We start from the raw sequence: 17,335 nt of genomic DNA on the forward strand, positions 1-17,335 counted from the left end.
TCCTCTCTTCTTAAAAGGGGCTTAGCTCTAAGGAATGTTTTCTGAGTAAGCACAGCATCCTTGAAAACCCAGGAAAGGAGACTTTGATTAAACATTCAAATATTGATTAAACCCTAGGAAGAACTTTTTCATGGCAAAAGCTGTTTTGACAGTGGAACAGACTCCTTAGGTGGTGGACGGCCCTAGGATCATTAGAGGCTTTTAATCAGAGGTTGGATGACCATGTATCAGGGATGCTTTAGCCGAGATTCCTGCATCACAGCGAGTTGAGCTAGATGACCCTTGAGGATCCCTTCTGAGTCTACAACAATAAAGTTTAAATTCAAATGGCATTTATCAACCTGGCTTAGATTTGGAGTTGCCAACGTTTCAACCGGCGACTCTAGTTGTGTGCTTCGTAGCAGGTAATGACAGATAATGTTAGTGGGTGTTAACATTTCTTTTTGTGTTTGGAAGCTTCAGCTCGTGATATTCTTGCAAAGTTTCTGATAAAGGCAGAAACCCCACTGGAAAACTGGCACGCCCAGCCCAGCTGGCAGTGAGTGTCATTGGCAGTGTCTTGTGGAACTCTCTGCCAATAGAGATTCAGTAGGCACATTCTATTTCTTTTAAATGCCTGCTAAAAACTTTTTGATTCCATCAGGCTTATGCAGGCAATTAAAGAATATGTACCGTGTTTCCATAACAGCTGGCTGAGCTCCGATTCTAACTTTTTGATACTTTTTTTTATAAGTGCTGCTGCTTCTTCTTTTCTTTTCTTTTTTAGAAAAAAAGGTGCCCAGGGCTCACCATGAAGTTGTTACAGTAAGCACCACACTTTTAACATTTGAAAGGGAGAAAAAGGGTGCCAGTACCCTTGAGTACCCCCAGAAAAAGCACTGGTTTTTATTGCATGAATTTATGTATAATTGTTGCGACTCCTCATTATTAGTATTATTATTGGCAAAATATAAACATTTTAATAAATATTAAGGAAGCAAAACAGTCTAGCCATCAGGAGCGGATCTATGTTTCAGTCAGTCAATGTTTGTTACGGCAAACAGCCAGCATATTAAACCAGAAATTCTGCATAATTCTCTACATAAACAATAAAAACGACCTATATGGGGTTTTAACAGTCAATATACTAATTAAGTGTACTTAAAATACGTGTCCAGAGGAATAAAACACCATAAAAGAATAAGAGATTTAACTCAGAACTGTAGCGGTTTATGGTGATCTATATATGTAATGCATCCTTAAGCTTTATTTGATGAGCTAGCATTTATTTAATAAGGTGATCTGGTCATCCGTATAACAGGGGAAGCTAATCTAGTGCCCTGCAGATGTTTTGCATTTGCAGCTCCCATCAGCCTCTGTAGCCAGCTTGACTACCGGTGAGAAATGTAGTCCCAGCAACAGCTGGAGAGCCACAGGATTTACCACTCCTGCAGTAAAGAAGGTGTTGGACTTTCCTTCATTGCTATTTTTAAAACAGAAGCTGGATGATCACCTGCCAAAGGTTCTTTAGCTGTGATTCTGGCATTGCAGGGGGTTGGACTAGAGGACCTTTGGTGTGCCATCCTTCCAACCTGACGCTCTATGATTCTGTGTTCCAGTCTGGTACCCAGACAACGAGAGCTGATATCCCCACCGGGCAAAAAAGGCAATTGATGATTTGCATGCTGAGATGGAAGCAAAACTGCAGGGTGGAGACAGGTGTGTGTGTGTATGCACGCACCCAGTGTTTTCTTAACCGGAGCAGCAGCTGCATCTGAACAGCACAGCTCAGAGTAGCACCGTCCAACAGTTGGGCTTTCCCTTGCCTCCGCCCCAGCTGTGATTTCCAGAAGGGGATGCTGTGCTGCCACTGCTGAGAGAGACAGCTGGTACCCACCCCGCTCGTTTAAGGCTGCATCGTCAGATCCTGGCAAGCATCTTTCTACAACAGCAGAAGCAGGGAAAGGCTGCGAGAGACAGGTGGATGCATGCAGGAGGCAGCGGGGAGCAGCTCTTCGCCAGTGGCAGCAGGGAGAAGCGGGGAGGTGAGTAGCTACTAGCAGCCGGCTCTGTGGGGGGGGGGGAGTGGCATTTGTTCTTATTGAAGGCGGGAGATGTTCTCTTTGGGAACAATATGGATGTTGTCTAGGAAGGGTGCACAGCCTTCTGGTCTCCTGGGTTGTATTCAAGCGGCTGCAATTTACTCTCGGCTGTGATACTCTCTTAAGTTCGACAAAGGGCCAGCCTGGGTTTTAATTCAACCCCACTTCCAGCAACGAATGGACTAAAGGGGCTGGGTGGGGATTGGTGTGTGTGCATGCACAGAACTTGTCTTTTTCCTACAGGTCCTAAGGAATTCTGGGGTATGCGCTCCAGAGGGCTGTTGGTCATCAGTTCTGCAGATGTCCTTCTCCCAGTATTATAGAGGAGTGCATTATTACTCCCTCCCAGGAGTTCTGACTTTTTTTCTGTGACTGATCCTGGTGATCTTATGCCTTTTGCAGCAACCTGCCTGTCCATGCCCCATAATATGCTCCCCACCACTTGGCTCAGTGATAGCGAACATGTGGCCCTCCAGGTGTTGTTAGACGACAGCTCCTGTGGCCATTGGCTATGCTGGCTGGTGCTGATGGGAGCTGTAATCTAACAACATCTTTAATTTTGCTCCACAACTGGAAAAGCTTGTATCTGCTGGTTTTGCATGCTGGGTGGCTGTTCTAGGCGCAGCAGCAGAGTGAGTTAAAAACAAACATGGCAACCCAACTGGAAGTGACCATCTCTGGGGGAAAAAACATCACCCCTGAAGTGTGTGTACTTTTTACTCCAAGTGTTTCCTTGCCAACAGTGTAAAAATATGCATCACGGTGTTTCATGTTTAGAATATTTAGAATCATTTTTCTCAGAGACTCCTAGAAGCTTGAAATAAATAACTCATCATGCAAATTAAGGCAGTGGTCCTCCTATGCAGGTTTACTTGGGAATCGGCTCAGTGGGTATTATCTCTGAGTAACAAGGCATAGGTTTGGGTTGCATGTGTTTCTGCCATAAATTAATACCCCAAAATCTTCTACACAGTATTTTGTTTATCGTCTTACAATCACCAGTCAGGTTTGCCAACATCTTTACTGCTCTTTGTTACAGTACCTTTGGTAACAATTTGATCCATATGCATTGACAAGTATAAATCTCTTTAGGTGGGCTTTGATAGCTTTTTTCTTCTGTGTGGTTTTTAATGAGTAAATGCTGCTTTATATACTTTTTATATTTAATTCTCTGGATGTATTCTTGTTGTGTTCTAATATTGGGAGCCACACTGAGATAAAATTTTCTATTTTTAAACAGTGGGTAAAAATGATTTAAATATATAAATAATGATAATTTCCATGTTGTCAAGTGTTTCACTGGCTGGTTTCTATAGCTGTTATTAAAGGCATAAGAGCATATCAGTCCTTTTTTCCCCCTGCTGAACTGGCAACCGTAGCCAAAGTCCAGCCAAAGTCCATTGCGACTAACTACCCAGCTAGATTTATGTAGGAATTCCATGTTTAGAGCTTCCAACAAATTTTTCTGTCCTCAGAAATAATGGTGTGTGTGTGTGTGGTTTGGATTGGGGCCTCTGTGCAAAAGGAAGAGGTCAGGTCCTGGCCCCTGTGCTAATTCCCCACATTAAAGCAGTCCATGGAACACAGGAAGACATGAAGCTGTCCCAATTTAGTGGGAAGCATACAGCCCAATTCTTCATGTTTGTACTTTGGAGCAAGCCTAGTAAGCTCAGTGAAGTTTATTCTTAGTAAGGATACATAGGATCGTTGCCTTACAGTGCAGTCCTTTACATTTTCATTCAGAAGCAAGACCCATTCAGTTCAATGGGATTCTTTCCTAAGTCAGTGTGTATTGGGCTGCAACCTCTGAACTGACAATTTTAGGTAGCTTGGGATGAACTGAGCTGATGGACCATCCATACTGGACTGTGGTTTTGTTCTGTTTTGCTTTTGAATTAGTTTACACTGGGCCATCTGCACATCTTCTCATAGTGGGATTTTGTGTACAACTGCTCCTATTCCATCATAAGCACTAATCATTATGAATGCACAATAAAAATCATGTTTGGATACCCAGTGTCACTGGTGGATTGTCCTCCTGCAGTTGTTCAACAGTTGGTCTATTGAAAAACTTGACAGAACATTTGGAGAATGTTCTCCTAAGTCCACCTTCTCCAACCTAGTGCCCTCAAAATCTTCTGAGACTCCAGCTGGAAGTCAAACAACATCTGGAGAGCTGCAGGTTGTATCAAGACAAGCAGGGTTTCCCCCACCTTGCAATCTGCTAGCGGGGGAATATTTATCAGTCAGTCACTACTTGAAGGGCCATTCCGTCCACGTTCTGTTTAAATAACTGTAAGAAGGGAGACCAGGAGAGGGGCTCAAAGTGGTTAGCACCATCAGTAGTGAACAGCACCTGGGCAACTGACTAAGCAGGCACACAAAACGGATCACCTGGTTATACTCTTATTCCCCACTATGGTGAGACATACCATGTTTCTATTTAAATTATAATAATTATTTCTAATTGAACCTATAAATTAGCCTCTTCAGTTTTATGCAACTCTCTTTTTGTAGTGGGGTGTGTGTTAATGCACTTCCTTTTTTTATTTTGGCCGCATCTGTGACCACTCTACTGCTGCACTGTATGCAGTACCTTTGCCCTTCATAATGTTGCTTTATGCAGCTATAACCAGATAATGAATCAGTTGAAACTCATATGATTAACTGATGGAGATTTCCTAATTGACTGGGAGCATGCTTGGCTACTGATAGATCTTGTGCCATACCTCTTTCTGCTAGCATTGCCAGCTTATCAAGGGGAGTGGGTAAACTTGTGGAAGGTGAGGATGCGAAGCAGCAACTGTTCATGGTCATAGAATTGTAGAGTTGGAAGGGACCCCAAGGGCCATCCAGTCCACCCCATGTAATGCAGGAATCTTTTGCCCAATATGAGGCTCAAACTCACGACCCTGAGATTAAGAGTTTCGTGTTTTACTGGCTGAGTTGTGATATGCTACCTCCAGGGTCAGAGGCAGCCTGCCTCTGAATTACCACTTGTCGGGGTTTAGCAGCTGGAGAGAACTATTGTGCTCATATCCTGTTGGTGGGCTTCCTTCCCAAGGGCATCTGGTGGCCTGCTGTCAGAAGCAGGATTTGGACCACATACGCCTTTGGTTTGTTCCACCAAGGCTGCTCATATGCTGTTATGTCCAGGAAATAGCTGGTTTGGCTGATTTTCTCAATTGAACAGCAGCCAGAACCATTCCCAGGTACTTAAAAGATTTGAGACCTATGTCCATAGGCAGAATTTGAAGAAAATTAGAATATGCTCATTTGTATTGTGGGTGCGAATTTAGAATCTAAATATCACAAAAGGCAAGCCAACTGACTTTCCATCCAAATCACCCTAAATTAATTCTTCTTCGGTTATTTTGCACTCTACCCCCAAACCAGTTTCTTTTCTATTCATTTGCCCCAATTAATTTCCCAACAGATCCTGTTATAAATCAATTTTCTTTCCGTTGCCCCATTTTGTGCCCCCAAATCATCTCTAGATAAGGTGATCTTAAATTTATTTTACCAAATTAATATTCACCACTCCGACACACACACACACTCGGAACACTTGGGGCACACAGGAAAAGATTTGGAGCCTGTGCCCCATATGACCACCCCTAACAGCACCCAGACAGGAGCTGGAGAGTTGGGAGTTAGCAGGTGAAGCTTTACATGGTATTTTCATCTGCTAACCTTAGGAGATCAGGCTGTTGTTAAAAGCACAAAAAAGCAGGGGCCGTTCAAGAAGTTGGCAAGCTTTCTTTTCATTCCATTCCTATGAGGTGCAGCCAGATCCTACACAGATGTATCTGTAGGTAATATTCACTGTATTCAGTATGGTCTGAGTTCTATGGAAGTGTCAGCCTAATCCAAAGTATGATTATTCAGAAGTAAATCCCATTGAGCTCAACGGGGATTGTTTCTTAGTAAACCTGTTTTGGATGACAACTTTGGCTAGGCACAATCCAGCCAAAAGAACTCTTAAGGCCCAGTGATTTCAGTGGCAGAGAGTTAAGCATGTGTTTCACTTGTGGAAATCAGTGGGACTTGAATTCAGGCAAATTTAAAGACATTCTTTATTTTTGCAAAGCTTTTCCAATTACACATTGATTGGGAGTGAAGAGTAAAACCCTAATAACTAAATGTCCCAGTACTAGAATTTAGCCATGGCGTTTTTATGAAAAAGTACTTATATGAGCACATACCTATCCAAACTGCCAATTCTCCACAACCAGTTTGCACAGATCAGGAAGCAAGACAGATCATTCCAGTTCTCATCCAAACAAACTGGATCCAGAAGACCTCTTCTTCGAAATGAATCACTGAAGGTCACACAGCTGAAATTCCTGTGGGTAGACAGTTGCAGAGTAGAAATCCATTCCTACTCCACTAACTTAACAAAGCTGTATCCACAACCTTATTTTGCAGGGGTGACCACAGGTCAGTGGCCCCCTATCTAGCCTGCATTGCCTCTTCCTTGTGCTGCCTGCCACCCTGTGCAGGTTTTAATCTTGAAAAAAGTATTCTACTGGATCCATTAGGAGGATTTTTTTCAAAAATACTATGGAGAATGGAGGTGTTTGCAGAGGCATCACAGCTGGGGAGGAAAAGGTTAGGCCAGGGGTCAGCAAACTTTTTCAGCAGGGGGCAGGTCCACTGTCCCTCAGACCTTGTGGGGAGCTGGACTATATATATATATATATATATATATATATATATATATATATATATATGAACGAATTCCTATGCCCCACAAATAACCCAGAGATGCATTTTAAATAAAAGCACACACTCTACTCATGTAAAAATACGCTGATTCCCAGACTGTCCACAGGCCGGAATTAGAAGGCGATTGGGTCAGATCCAGCCCCCGGGCCTTAGTTTGCCTACGCATGGGTTAGGCTTAATTTGGGGAAATAAATTTTAGGTCGCCTTATCTAGAGATGATTTGGGGGCAGAAAATGGGGCAACTCCAGAGGTCTGGTTAACAGCGAATGCAACCCTCAGGCTGAAAAATATTCCTTACCCCTGTTGCTGGGTTGAGGTGAGGAGAGGGTCCAAGAAACTTTTAACAAAGGATCAGACAGCCAGGGGTTAACAGGCTACCTTCAGCCGCCAGAAGCTCTCTTCCAATTAGCTTTAATAAGACAGCAGCAGGTCCCTTTGGGGAAATGTGGCTTGGACTAATTGGCGGCAAACTTAAATGATCTGGCCAAGTGCTGGGAATGTAAAACCGATAATGGAACAGGGGTGGTGTGTGCATGTAGAGTGCACAAGGCCAAGAATGAGGAATGCAGGGAGGTCTCCTGGAGTGCCACCTTTGCATCTTTTTAAATCATTTAGTTGCTTGACCAGTAGAAATCCAACAGGTGAAGCAACCCACTTTCCACAGCTTCTCATGTCAGCCAACAAGGAAGCACATGGAACTGACACTTTCTGGTGGTTAACACAACAAAATAGAAAGAAAAGAAAGGTGTACTGGAAGCTTTATCCTCCCTGGTCCTCGGCATGTGGGGATGCACCATGTTCTTTTAGCACTCTGCATATTCTCTGCTGCACGTAGAGTGGTAGAGCTCTGGAACCAAAAAACCCCATGGCCAAGGCTGAGTCATGGGGAGCTCTGGCTTAGCATAAACATTGTGTAAAGGTAAAGGGACCCCTGACTGTTAGGTCCATGCGCGGATGACTCTGGGGTTGCGGCGCTCATCTCGCTTTACTGACCAAGGGAGCCGGTGTACAGCTTCCAGGTCATGTGGCCAGCATGACTAAGCCGCTTCTGGCGAACACCATTTACCTTCCCGCTAAAGTGGTACCTATTTATCTACTTGAACTTTGACATGCTTTCAAACTGCTAGGTTGGCAGGAGCAGGGACCAAGCAATGGGAGCTCACCCCATCGTGGGGATTCGAACCACCAACCTTCTGATCAGCAAGCCCCAGGCTCTGTGGTTTAGACCACAGCACCACCCTTCCTTGGTTAATCTGGGTCTTCATCCACATTATTGCTTGAAATAACCAGTGTGGCATCTGAATCACACTTTCACGTGTCCATCCAGGAAATTAATCCAGCTACTCTGGATTAACACTAGTGAGGATTTGGGTGGGTACACATATCACTAGAAATATCAAGTTTCAATGACCAGCGTGGGGGAGCAGTTTTTGTCACCCACCCACTTTGAGGCTTCAGGAAGGGGAAGGTTAGAACAGACTGTGTTGCAATTAAAATTATCTGCATAAACACACTGGGAATCGTTTTTATAGTATTGCTCCAGATCAATAACTAGAACACGGGTGATGGAAGGGATTATGCATAAATGCCTCTTGTTTTTTTCACTTCTCAGACAAGGAGGCATTTAAAGCGAACCTTCAAGGCTATGCTAAACAAGCAATTAGCCTGGCACTGTATTACATCACTCAGTGTACTGAGACAGTGTCTTGTCTAGAGTGGCTGATTTCATTAGCACCACGACAGGGCCTTGTATTATCTGAGAGATAGCAGCTTATACAGCCCACAGCCCAACAGCACTCTTTGGTGCCCTGCTGCTTAATTTCGGAATGAAAACTTTAGCATAGCTGTTCATTTATTTCAGAGCTTTTATACCCCAATTTTCCTCCAGATCTGAGCACAAGGTTGTTTGCAATATGCACCATAAATTATGAACAGTGATATAAAATAAAACAGAAGAAAACCATGCATCCATTATTTTAAAAAACAGCAGCACTAAGCCTAAGCTCCAATCGGCATCGACTTCATCCTGCTCCAAACACCTGAAAAAATAAATATATTTTCGCCCGTCACGTAAATATAGCTGCTGTTTTCATGAATATGTGCATTTTTAATGCACATTTTACTCCATTATATGCATTTTTGTACACATTAATTAGCCAATGAACTGCAGTTCAAAGTCTGGAGGCAAGTGAATTCCAAGGGATGGCTGTTTCAGGAAGAGTGAATAGGGAGGTTTACCTGTAAATGCTAACAATACCAAATTTCTCCCCCATCCCTAATGTAGAGTGACCAAAAAAGAAAGAAGAAAAGCAGACTGAACACCAATATTTTATCTTTCATAGTAGTGCACAAGAGAACATGAATTTAGCGACATAAATAGAAAAATAGCCTCTTGGGGGTCCTGAACATAGGAAGCTGTCTGATACTGTCAGACCATCCAACCATCTAGCCTGGTGGTGTTTACATAGGCTGAAAGTAACTCTTTGGGAATTTAAAGCTGGAATAATTCTTCTTTTAGCATTATTCCACAAGATCCTGAGTTGGCAAGAATTAAATATGGGACCACCTTCATCCAAGTCTGGGCTTTCTCACTGAACTATAAGCTAATTTTAATTTTTGTTTCTTTTGTTGCCAAAGGCAATAGGTTTCCATCATGCTGTAGCAAAATAATAGTAATAATAATTGACAATGAAGGGCTAGAGGGAGTAAAAGCAACAGTGCTAGAGGCTAATGACTTAATTGGAAATCATTTAGGAAACTGCAAGAAAGGTTGAAAGCAAACCAGAACACAGATGAAGTCAGTAATTCTGGTTTAGGGGTGTACAAGACTTGTTTTAGACTGGAAATTATCTTAATCTAATGGATTATTTTGCCAGATGTCTGGAAACAATCTGGACTGAAGCCAAGGTTCAGGGATACTAGCATGGGCTGAAGCCATGGGTCTGCATCAGTGTACCAGGACTGGACAAATGGAGGTGGGGAGAAAAGGGACACAGCTTTGGGTGAAGAAGATGATACTCTGTAGCATCTTCCTCGGCCAGTGGCCCTCCAGACATTTTGGGCCATGACTCCCATCAGCCCCAGCCAGTATAGCTAAGCCCAAAGCATCTGGAGGCACCAGGTGGCAGAAGGCCGTAGTAATGCATGCTGGAAATGGTTTGAATTTTGAACACACAGTCTCTGCCCTAGAAACGGATGTCTTGCAATGCAGCAAAAAACGGGTTCTGACCTATTCATTTTGTTTTAGGTGTTTTTATACCACCCTTCAATCATATTCTCAGGGAGGGATGGCGAAATAAGAAAAAAGAAAACAATTAAAATGCAAGTACAAGTCAACCCAAGGCCACAGAAATATAAAACAGCCAGTTTTCAGATTAAAATTGTGTCTGAAAAGCTTGGAAGGGAAGGTCTTTGGAGGCTGAAAAGACATGATGGTGGTCACCTCTGGGGAGAGCATTGGACACCTGGGGGGCCACCAACAAGAAGGCTGCCCTCTAGTAGCCTCCTGCTTCATGTCAGTTGGTGGGGCACCTGCAAGGATACCCTCCATTGAAGATCTTCAGGAGCAGAAGAAGACACACTCTTTCAAGTTCCTTGGTCCTCAGGATTTAAATACAGTGGTACCTCGGGTTACATACACTTCAGGTTACAGACTCCGCTAACCCAGAAATAGTGCTTCAGTTTAAGAACTTTGCTTCAGGATAAGAACAGAAATTGGGCTCTGATGGCGCAGCAGCAGTGGGAGGCCCCATTAGCTAAAGTGGTCTTCAGGTTAAGAACAGTTTCAGGTTAAGTACGGACCTCCGGAACAAATTAAGTACTTAACCCGAGGTACCACTGTATCTAAAACAGCACTTTGGACTGAGCCTGGAAAAAGAATGGGCTCTTACGTAGCTCACAGGGCACAGGTATAATGTGAACATAAGTACCTGGTCCCAGTTAAGTACTCCAGTAGCCACATTCTGTGCTAACTGCTGTTTCTGAGCAGACTTCTAAGGCAGGCTCACACAGAGTGTATCAAAACAGCCTAAACTGGAGGTTACTAGAGCATGGATAACTGAGGCAAGGCTATCTCTGTTGAGATATGGGTACATCAAACTTTTAAAAGAATATCTGCTTGTTTTCGGCCTTCTTAAACCTTAGGGCCCTTTCAGAGGGCTGATGGCCAAAACTCTAGCATCCTTCACTGAAATCCTGTATTTGTGGAACCTCTAAGCAGAGGCAAAGCATTGTCGGTCTCAACATTATGCACATGTCTGCTGAAGCTTTGGTGGGTCTGAATATACTGATGAGGCATGGAATTTCTCTCCATTTGAAAACCGATGCCTTGCTATCTGATTTCCCCCATGCTGACCTCACTAATTTCCCCCATTTCTAAAACACAGGCAATCTTTTTGCCCCATAGGGACACCCCTCCCTCCTTGAGAGCTTCTCTTTTGTTTGTGGTAAGCACAATCTTCTCCAGGGTTTGCTGCCAGCCTTTTGGAGTTCTCCCGAAGGGAAGATTAAGTTTTGTTGTTGATGAGGCTGCAGTGCCCTAATGAAACCCAAGCACTTGCTTTGCAGAGATCAGCTTCTGCTTTGCAAGTAAGAGCAAAGTATGACTAAGAAGCCATCAAGGAAGGGCCCAGCAACTTATCTCTCTGGGTGAGGGGACGCTGCTTGATCCCTCCAACAGCTTTCCCCAGGGCAGGTGAAGGGTATTGAGGTTAGACATGGATGACCCTGTCAATTTTTGTTTGTCTCAGTTTCTCATTTTTCTAACCAGTTCTCCACATTTCCCCATCAGTTTTCATATTTTTTCAGTCCTCGTGGAAATTCACCAGCATTTTAATGCAAATTTCTCCGCATATTTACATTTTGTATGCAATTTTGCCTAATATAGACACTTCCTCAAAGCTTTTTTGAACATGTTACTTGGCATTGCAAAATTCAGAGAAGTGAAGTGTGAATTTGAAAGGCTGGCTGTGTTTGGTTTGTGAATTGTTTCATAAAGTGTGAATTAAAGTAGGTTTTCCTTTAAATTGAAACGGCATTGATTCCCCCACCCCTCATTCCTCATAAGAGGGCTGTTGGAGATCACTGCCCAGGTGGAGGGGTTGATAGTTAGGGTTAAGCTGTTTCTGGTTATGTTAATTTCACATGTGTTTATTCATAACTACATTCCATACTTGTTTCTGCATTTATCTGCATTAATCTCCATGCGAAAATTGTATTTAAATGCCTATTTTGTTACAAAATAGGTATTTAAATATAAACACATACTTTGGGATAAAGCATAAATGAGACAGAATGGATTTATAAACTGGCACATGCAAAATTGACACAGTACATATTTCATCTCAGTGTGTGCATTTCTAAACATACTTAATCTTAAAGTATACATTTTCATAAACATGAATGTTGACTTTTTAAAAATTTGAGGACTATATTGTAAAATTTTGGAGATGTGCAAAATCCAAATGATAATTGCATTTCTATCTGTTTTTAGTCTGGGACTTGTGAATTAGATCAGTTCTCTTAAGAATATTGAACATATATATATATATTGTTGATACTACTGTATTATAGCTGCCATCCCAGGATTCTAGCTGCTAAGCAGAGGTCACTTCCAAGCTGATGAACAGGTGGACTGGACCAGTGAGTGGTTAAAGAGCTCAGTCTGTAACCAGCAGAGGTGGTTTTAGGGCAGCGTGACCCAAGCAGAGAGGGTACCCAGTAAGCATGTGGCTGGTTATGGGAAGGAGCAATGAGGGCTCTGACAGGCCCGTCTTTAGCATACCGTATGTGCCACTGGGGTGCAAAGATCCGCCCAGTGCCCCCAAATTTAGTTTAGCCACTCCAAATTGGGGGGGGGGGCAACATTTGAAGCTACGGAGTAACAGAGCGATGGAGGAGGGGGCGGGGACTTTCGCTCCATTGCTTTTCCCTGCCGCCGATTGAGAGGGACCGGTATACAGTAGTTATACATTTGGCTCCCCCCGGAATTCGGCACCCAGGTGCCCCGCACCTCTTGCACCCCCAGGTAAAGACGGCCCTGGTCCTAGAGTCCTCCCACCTCCTTCCCAAAGCATTGTGGGGAAAAACAAACCAAGGAGGCAACCCACCACCCCCAAAATAGCCCATCAAGGGCTGAGTATGCTCTGAGGCCTGTGAACATCATCAGACACAGGACGTTGAGTGTCAGTTGGAAAAGAAAAAGGGGAAATAGAGATTGAAGAGAGGAGAGTTAGTGTTTGAGACCCTAACTAACAGTTTATAGTATTCTGGGGTGAAGGAATTGTGGATTTGAAAAGCAGCCCATCTATTGGGCCCTAGCAGTTAGGGGATGAGGATACACAGCAACATTTCATTATAGTCCCACGGGTAAACAGGTATTATGAAAAAGCCCGAAGTCTTCAGTACACTCTTCACTCTCCCTGCTGAAAATGTCTACCCCCTCAGGACATTGGGGAATGCAAAGTGATACAATAGTCACATGTTTGAGCAGAGTACCTTGCAAACAAATAACCAGGCATGTGACACACCTGCCAGGCACAAAGGCAACTCAAGGGCTTCCAAGCAGCTCCCCTGCGACTCAACAAGCACCACATTCTCCCTCGGTTCCACTGAGATATGTTTGTGCAGCTCCTTGGGTCTGATTACATATTGATCCTGGTGGCAGCTTCCATTAAGCCCAGTTCCCCTGGTGCTTGGCCTTGCTTCATAACCCTGATGATGGAAAATGCAATGGCTTCCCACAAAGCATCCTGGGAACTGAAGTTTGGCAAAAGCGCCCAGAATTCATCACTAGAGGCCTTGTAGAACTGCATTTCCCAAGGTTCCTGGGAAAAGGGAGTGACTGGGAATCTACTTTAAGATGTGTAGCTCATGCTCTCAGTAGTACACGGATGAGTCATGCCAGTTCCTGCCTAGGCTCTTGTTCTCACACCCGTTTTTCTCTCCTCACAGTTGAAAATTAGCATATAAGGGCCTGGCGGGGGGGGGGGGGAGAGAGCAGGGACCACACTTTTTTGTTGTTGCTTAAATTACTCTGTAAAGGACTATATATACAATGCTGGTAATAGTCAATAACTGTTCTAGTTTTAATAAAAATACCCCAAGGAAGCCCATTTTTCCATTGGTCAAGACACCTCTGTCAAATCTCTACTTTTTGAGACCCTTTTCTTATCCTTACTTGAACAACCCTTTACATGCAAACTGAATCAAATCCCCCCCCATTCCCTACCTTGATTTGTGGTGCACCTTGGGCCTAGAGGGGACGCAGGTGGCGCTGTGGGTTAAAGCCTCAGCGCCTAGGACTTGCCGATTGAAAGGTCGGCGGTTCGAATCCCTGCGGCGGGGTGCGCTCCCGCTGCTCGGTCCCAGCGCCTGCCAACCTAGCAGTTCGAAAGCACCTCCGGGTGCAAGTAGATAAATAGGGACCGCTTACCAGCGGGAAGGTAAACGGCGTTTCCGTGTGCGGCTCTGGCTCGCCAGAGCAGCAATGTCACGCTGGCAACGTGACCCGGAAGTATCTCCGGACAGCGCTGGCCCCTGGCCTCTTAAGTGAGATGGGCGCACAACCCTAGAGTCTGTCAAGACTGGCCCGTACGGGCAGGGGTACCTTTACCTTTACCTTTTTTGGGCCTAGAGGGAGAAAGCAAGTGAGTGGATGGCAGAAGTTGTGGGAGGAGGAGGAGGGGAGCACAGTGGTGCCATCAGGGCCTTGCAGGCAGAAGCTTGTTTCGCACTTGTGAGTAATTGATCCTTCAGTGCGGCAACACCTACTCTTTGGAACTCTCTGCCCCTTGATATAAGGCAGATGCCTTGGCTGTATTGTTTTCAGCACCTGCTAAAAATGGTTTTGTTTCAGCAAGCCTAGCCAGGCATGTAATTTTAACATGCCGTTTTAACATGTAATTTTATTATGTATAATGGATTGCTGATTTCATTTGATTCCACTATCCAAATACAATCTTAGCAGCGTGGGTTATAGTCACTGGGAAGCAGTAATGATATTGCCCTGATGACGTATGAATAGGCCCTCGGTGGAATGATTTAATGTGACAATTGTAGTGGATCTGCCTCTAACTGGTCCTCCTTTCTTTTCCCTCCTGCTCCCTTGAAAAATTGGGATTTGCATCCTGTGCCTTAAAAGTCTTCATCATTTGCATGCTTCCCTGTGATTGGGCAGCACAAACTGCAAAGTCCTAGAGGATGCCCAGTGAGAGAACCGCATGTAAATTGCAGCGTTGGTTCTTGTTACTATGTCAGAAGTGTGATGCTCTGGCAGATCAGCTTATGGGCATCAGACATGCATCTCAGTGGCTTCAGATTAAGGGGGCTGTGATTGCTGAGCTGCTGCCACAGAGAGCAAGATATATAGAGAACAGGGATGAGGACCCATCTTCAACTAGAGGGGTGTATCCCTTTTGGACCCCCACCCAGAAACAAAAGTGATTAGAGCAATGGATGTGGATTTGACCTTTGTACAGTACGGTAGTTTCTACACCCAACTCACACACCCCTCTCTGTCCTCCATGCAGGAAAGAAAGAGGTGTTATCAGAGTTGAAGGACATATCCCAGCCCGGCAAAAACATGCAAGGAGGGTACAAAGCAAGGCCAGTGGGTGTTGTGACCTTGGGGAACTGCATTTGGCCTCTGGGCCTGAGTTTCTCAACCCTAATACAGAAGGATAAAAGCAGGAGTCTAGTTACACGCTAATCTTGATAGCAATGGGGCAATATAACCACAGCAAATGACATGATGAAATAACTAAAATATTACTTAAATGGTCTCATGTTCCATCTTCTTAGTGTAATAATCATGGCACTATGATTTAAGTGAGTTTTAACTGTGAAACTGTATGTGCTCAAAGAGTTTTTCTATTTTAAACAAGGTGGCAAGCTGCTTTTTGTTGCTGTTTCTTTATGCTTCCTAACTGCTTCTTCCTTCTGCTTCAGCATATTTCCACATCAGTTTGTGATTTTATTTTTTTAAAGAAATGTCCCCATGGAAATTCATCAGTGTATAATGTGAATTTCTCCTAAACGTACACATTTTTGTATGCAATTTTGCCTGATTATACATATCTTTGCAAAACATACTTTCCCTAATTTCCCCCTTATGCTCACTAATTGTGTTTATGCATACTTTACCTTAGTATATGCATTTTTGTACACACTATTCAGATGAAGAAATGCATTGCAAAATTTGGAGAACTGCAAATTTCAAAGGATAGCTGTGTTTCAGTTCACCTTTTTTTCTTTTTTGCAACCTGTGAATCGGGAAGGCTCATCTTTAAATGCGAGCTGAACTGAATTTCTTCTCCCACCCTTTTTTATTTTTTTATTTTATTTTTTAAAATAACCTTTTATTAAGTTTTACACAAATATCGCCAATCAAACAATTTCATAGATAACATATTTTTATCTTTTGGACTTCCCTCCGCTTCTCTGACAATCATCCGTATTTAAATTTTTATCTACGCATTCCCCAAATTTAGTATCGCCTTTTAAAATACCTTTTCAAACATGTTTACATTCTTGCAATATTCCTCCCACCCTTTATTCTGGCTCAGAGCCATGTATCAGGCTGCCATTGAATTACCTTGAATGGTACCTTTTGCCCTCTTCAGTAATGACCTTTAGAAGCGCAAAATCTCTCTTAGACAGTGGCATTTCACATAGTGAACACTTGTCACCCCCCTCTTCTCCTTCCAGGAAGCACTGCCTGAACACCCCCAACCCTCACATGTTGCTATAGGCTTTATTCTGCCTGCTGATAATTTACTCTGCAATAGCGAGTCCTGACCTGGCTACTGAAGTACAAAGTATGTCTGTCTGGAAAAGCAGTTGACTGGGATAGGAGGGAAAAGCATTACACTGCTCTGCCCAAACAACAGTGTTTGGGAAATGACTTTAGCTCAGTGGTAGAGCATTTGCTTTCCAGGTTCAATTCCTGGCATCCCTAGATAGGGTTGGGACCCCTGTTTGAAACTCTGAAGGGTCACTGCCAGTCAGTGTAGATAATACTGAATTAGATGGACTAAGTTAGATGCATTTCTGTACACATTACTTGACTGGAGAACGGTATTGCAAAACTTGAAGAAGTTTGGTTTTCAAATGATGGCTGTGTTTTTGTTCATATTGTTTCAGAAAGTGTGAATTGGGCATTTAATTTCTCCCGCATCCCTTCTGAGATAACAAAACCTTGTCCAAAGCCCACATGGATTAGGATACTGAGAAATCATTTACAAACCTCTCCTCAGATGCAATGGGTTTGCGTGTACATTCACACATACTTGCCTTCTATGAAGGGGCCAGTTCCAGCTTAGATGCTACTGTTGAGGTCTGCTATACATATGATGTTTCTCTACTTTGGCCTTCCCCATTTTTGGTGACCTCCCCTGTGTGATAGGTGGTGGATAGACTTCAGCCCTCTTCACTGACCTGTGCTCTGCAAAGATTGCTCTCAGCCTCTTCTTTTATCCTGAATTGGATTAGGAAAGTTAATCAGCCATTTGATGGAGGTCTCAACCCTT

The 17,335-nt window shown here is 43.6% G+C and overlaps 1 protein-coding gene across 2 annotated transcripts in view; it reads left to right on the forward strand.

The window, feature by feature from the left end:
* The first annotated feature begins 1,515 nt into the window (after positions 1-1,515).
* RIMS3 (regulating synaptic membrane exocytosis 3) overlaps positions 1,516-17,335 on the forward strand; it is a 59,136-nt gene continuing 43,316 nt past the window's right edge. For both annotated transcript variants that reach the window (XM_083751883.1, XM_083751885.1), the window contains exon 1: positions 1,516-2,024. In XM_083751883.1, the coding sequence (XP_083608009.1) occupies positions 1,968-2,024 (57 nt within the window). In that variant the 5' untranslated portion in view covers positions 1,516-1,967. The remainder of the gene's footprint in view (positions 2,025-17,335) is intronic.

This window comes from Podarcis gaigeae (genome assembly GCF_964106915.1).
Source record: "Podarcis gaigeae genome assembly, chromosome: 8".
Lineage (NCBI taxonomy): Eukaryota > Metazoa > Chordata > Lepidosauria > Squamata > Lacertidae > Podarcis > Podarcis gaigeae.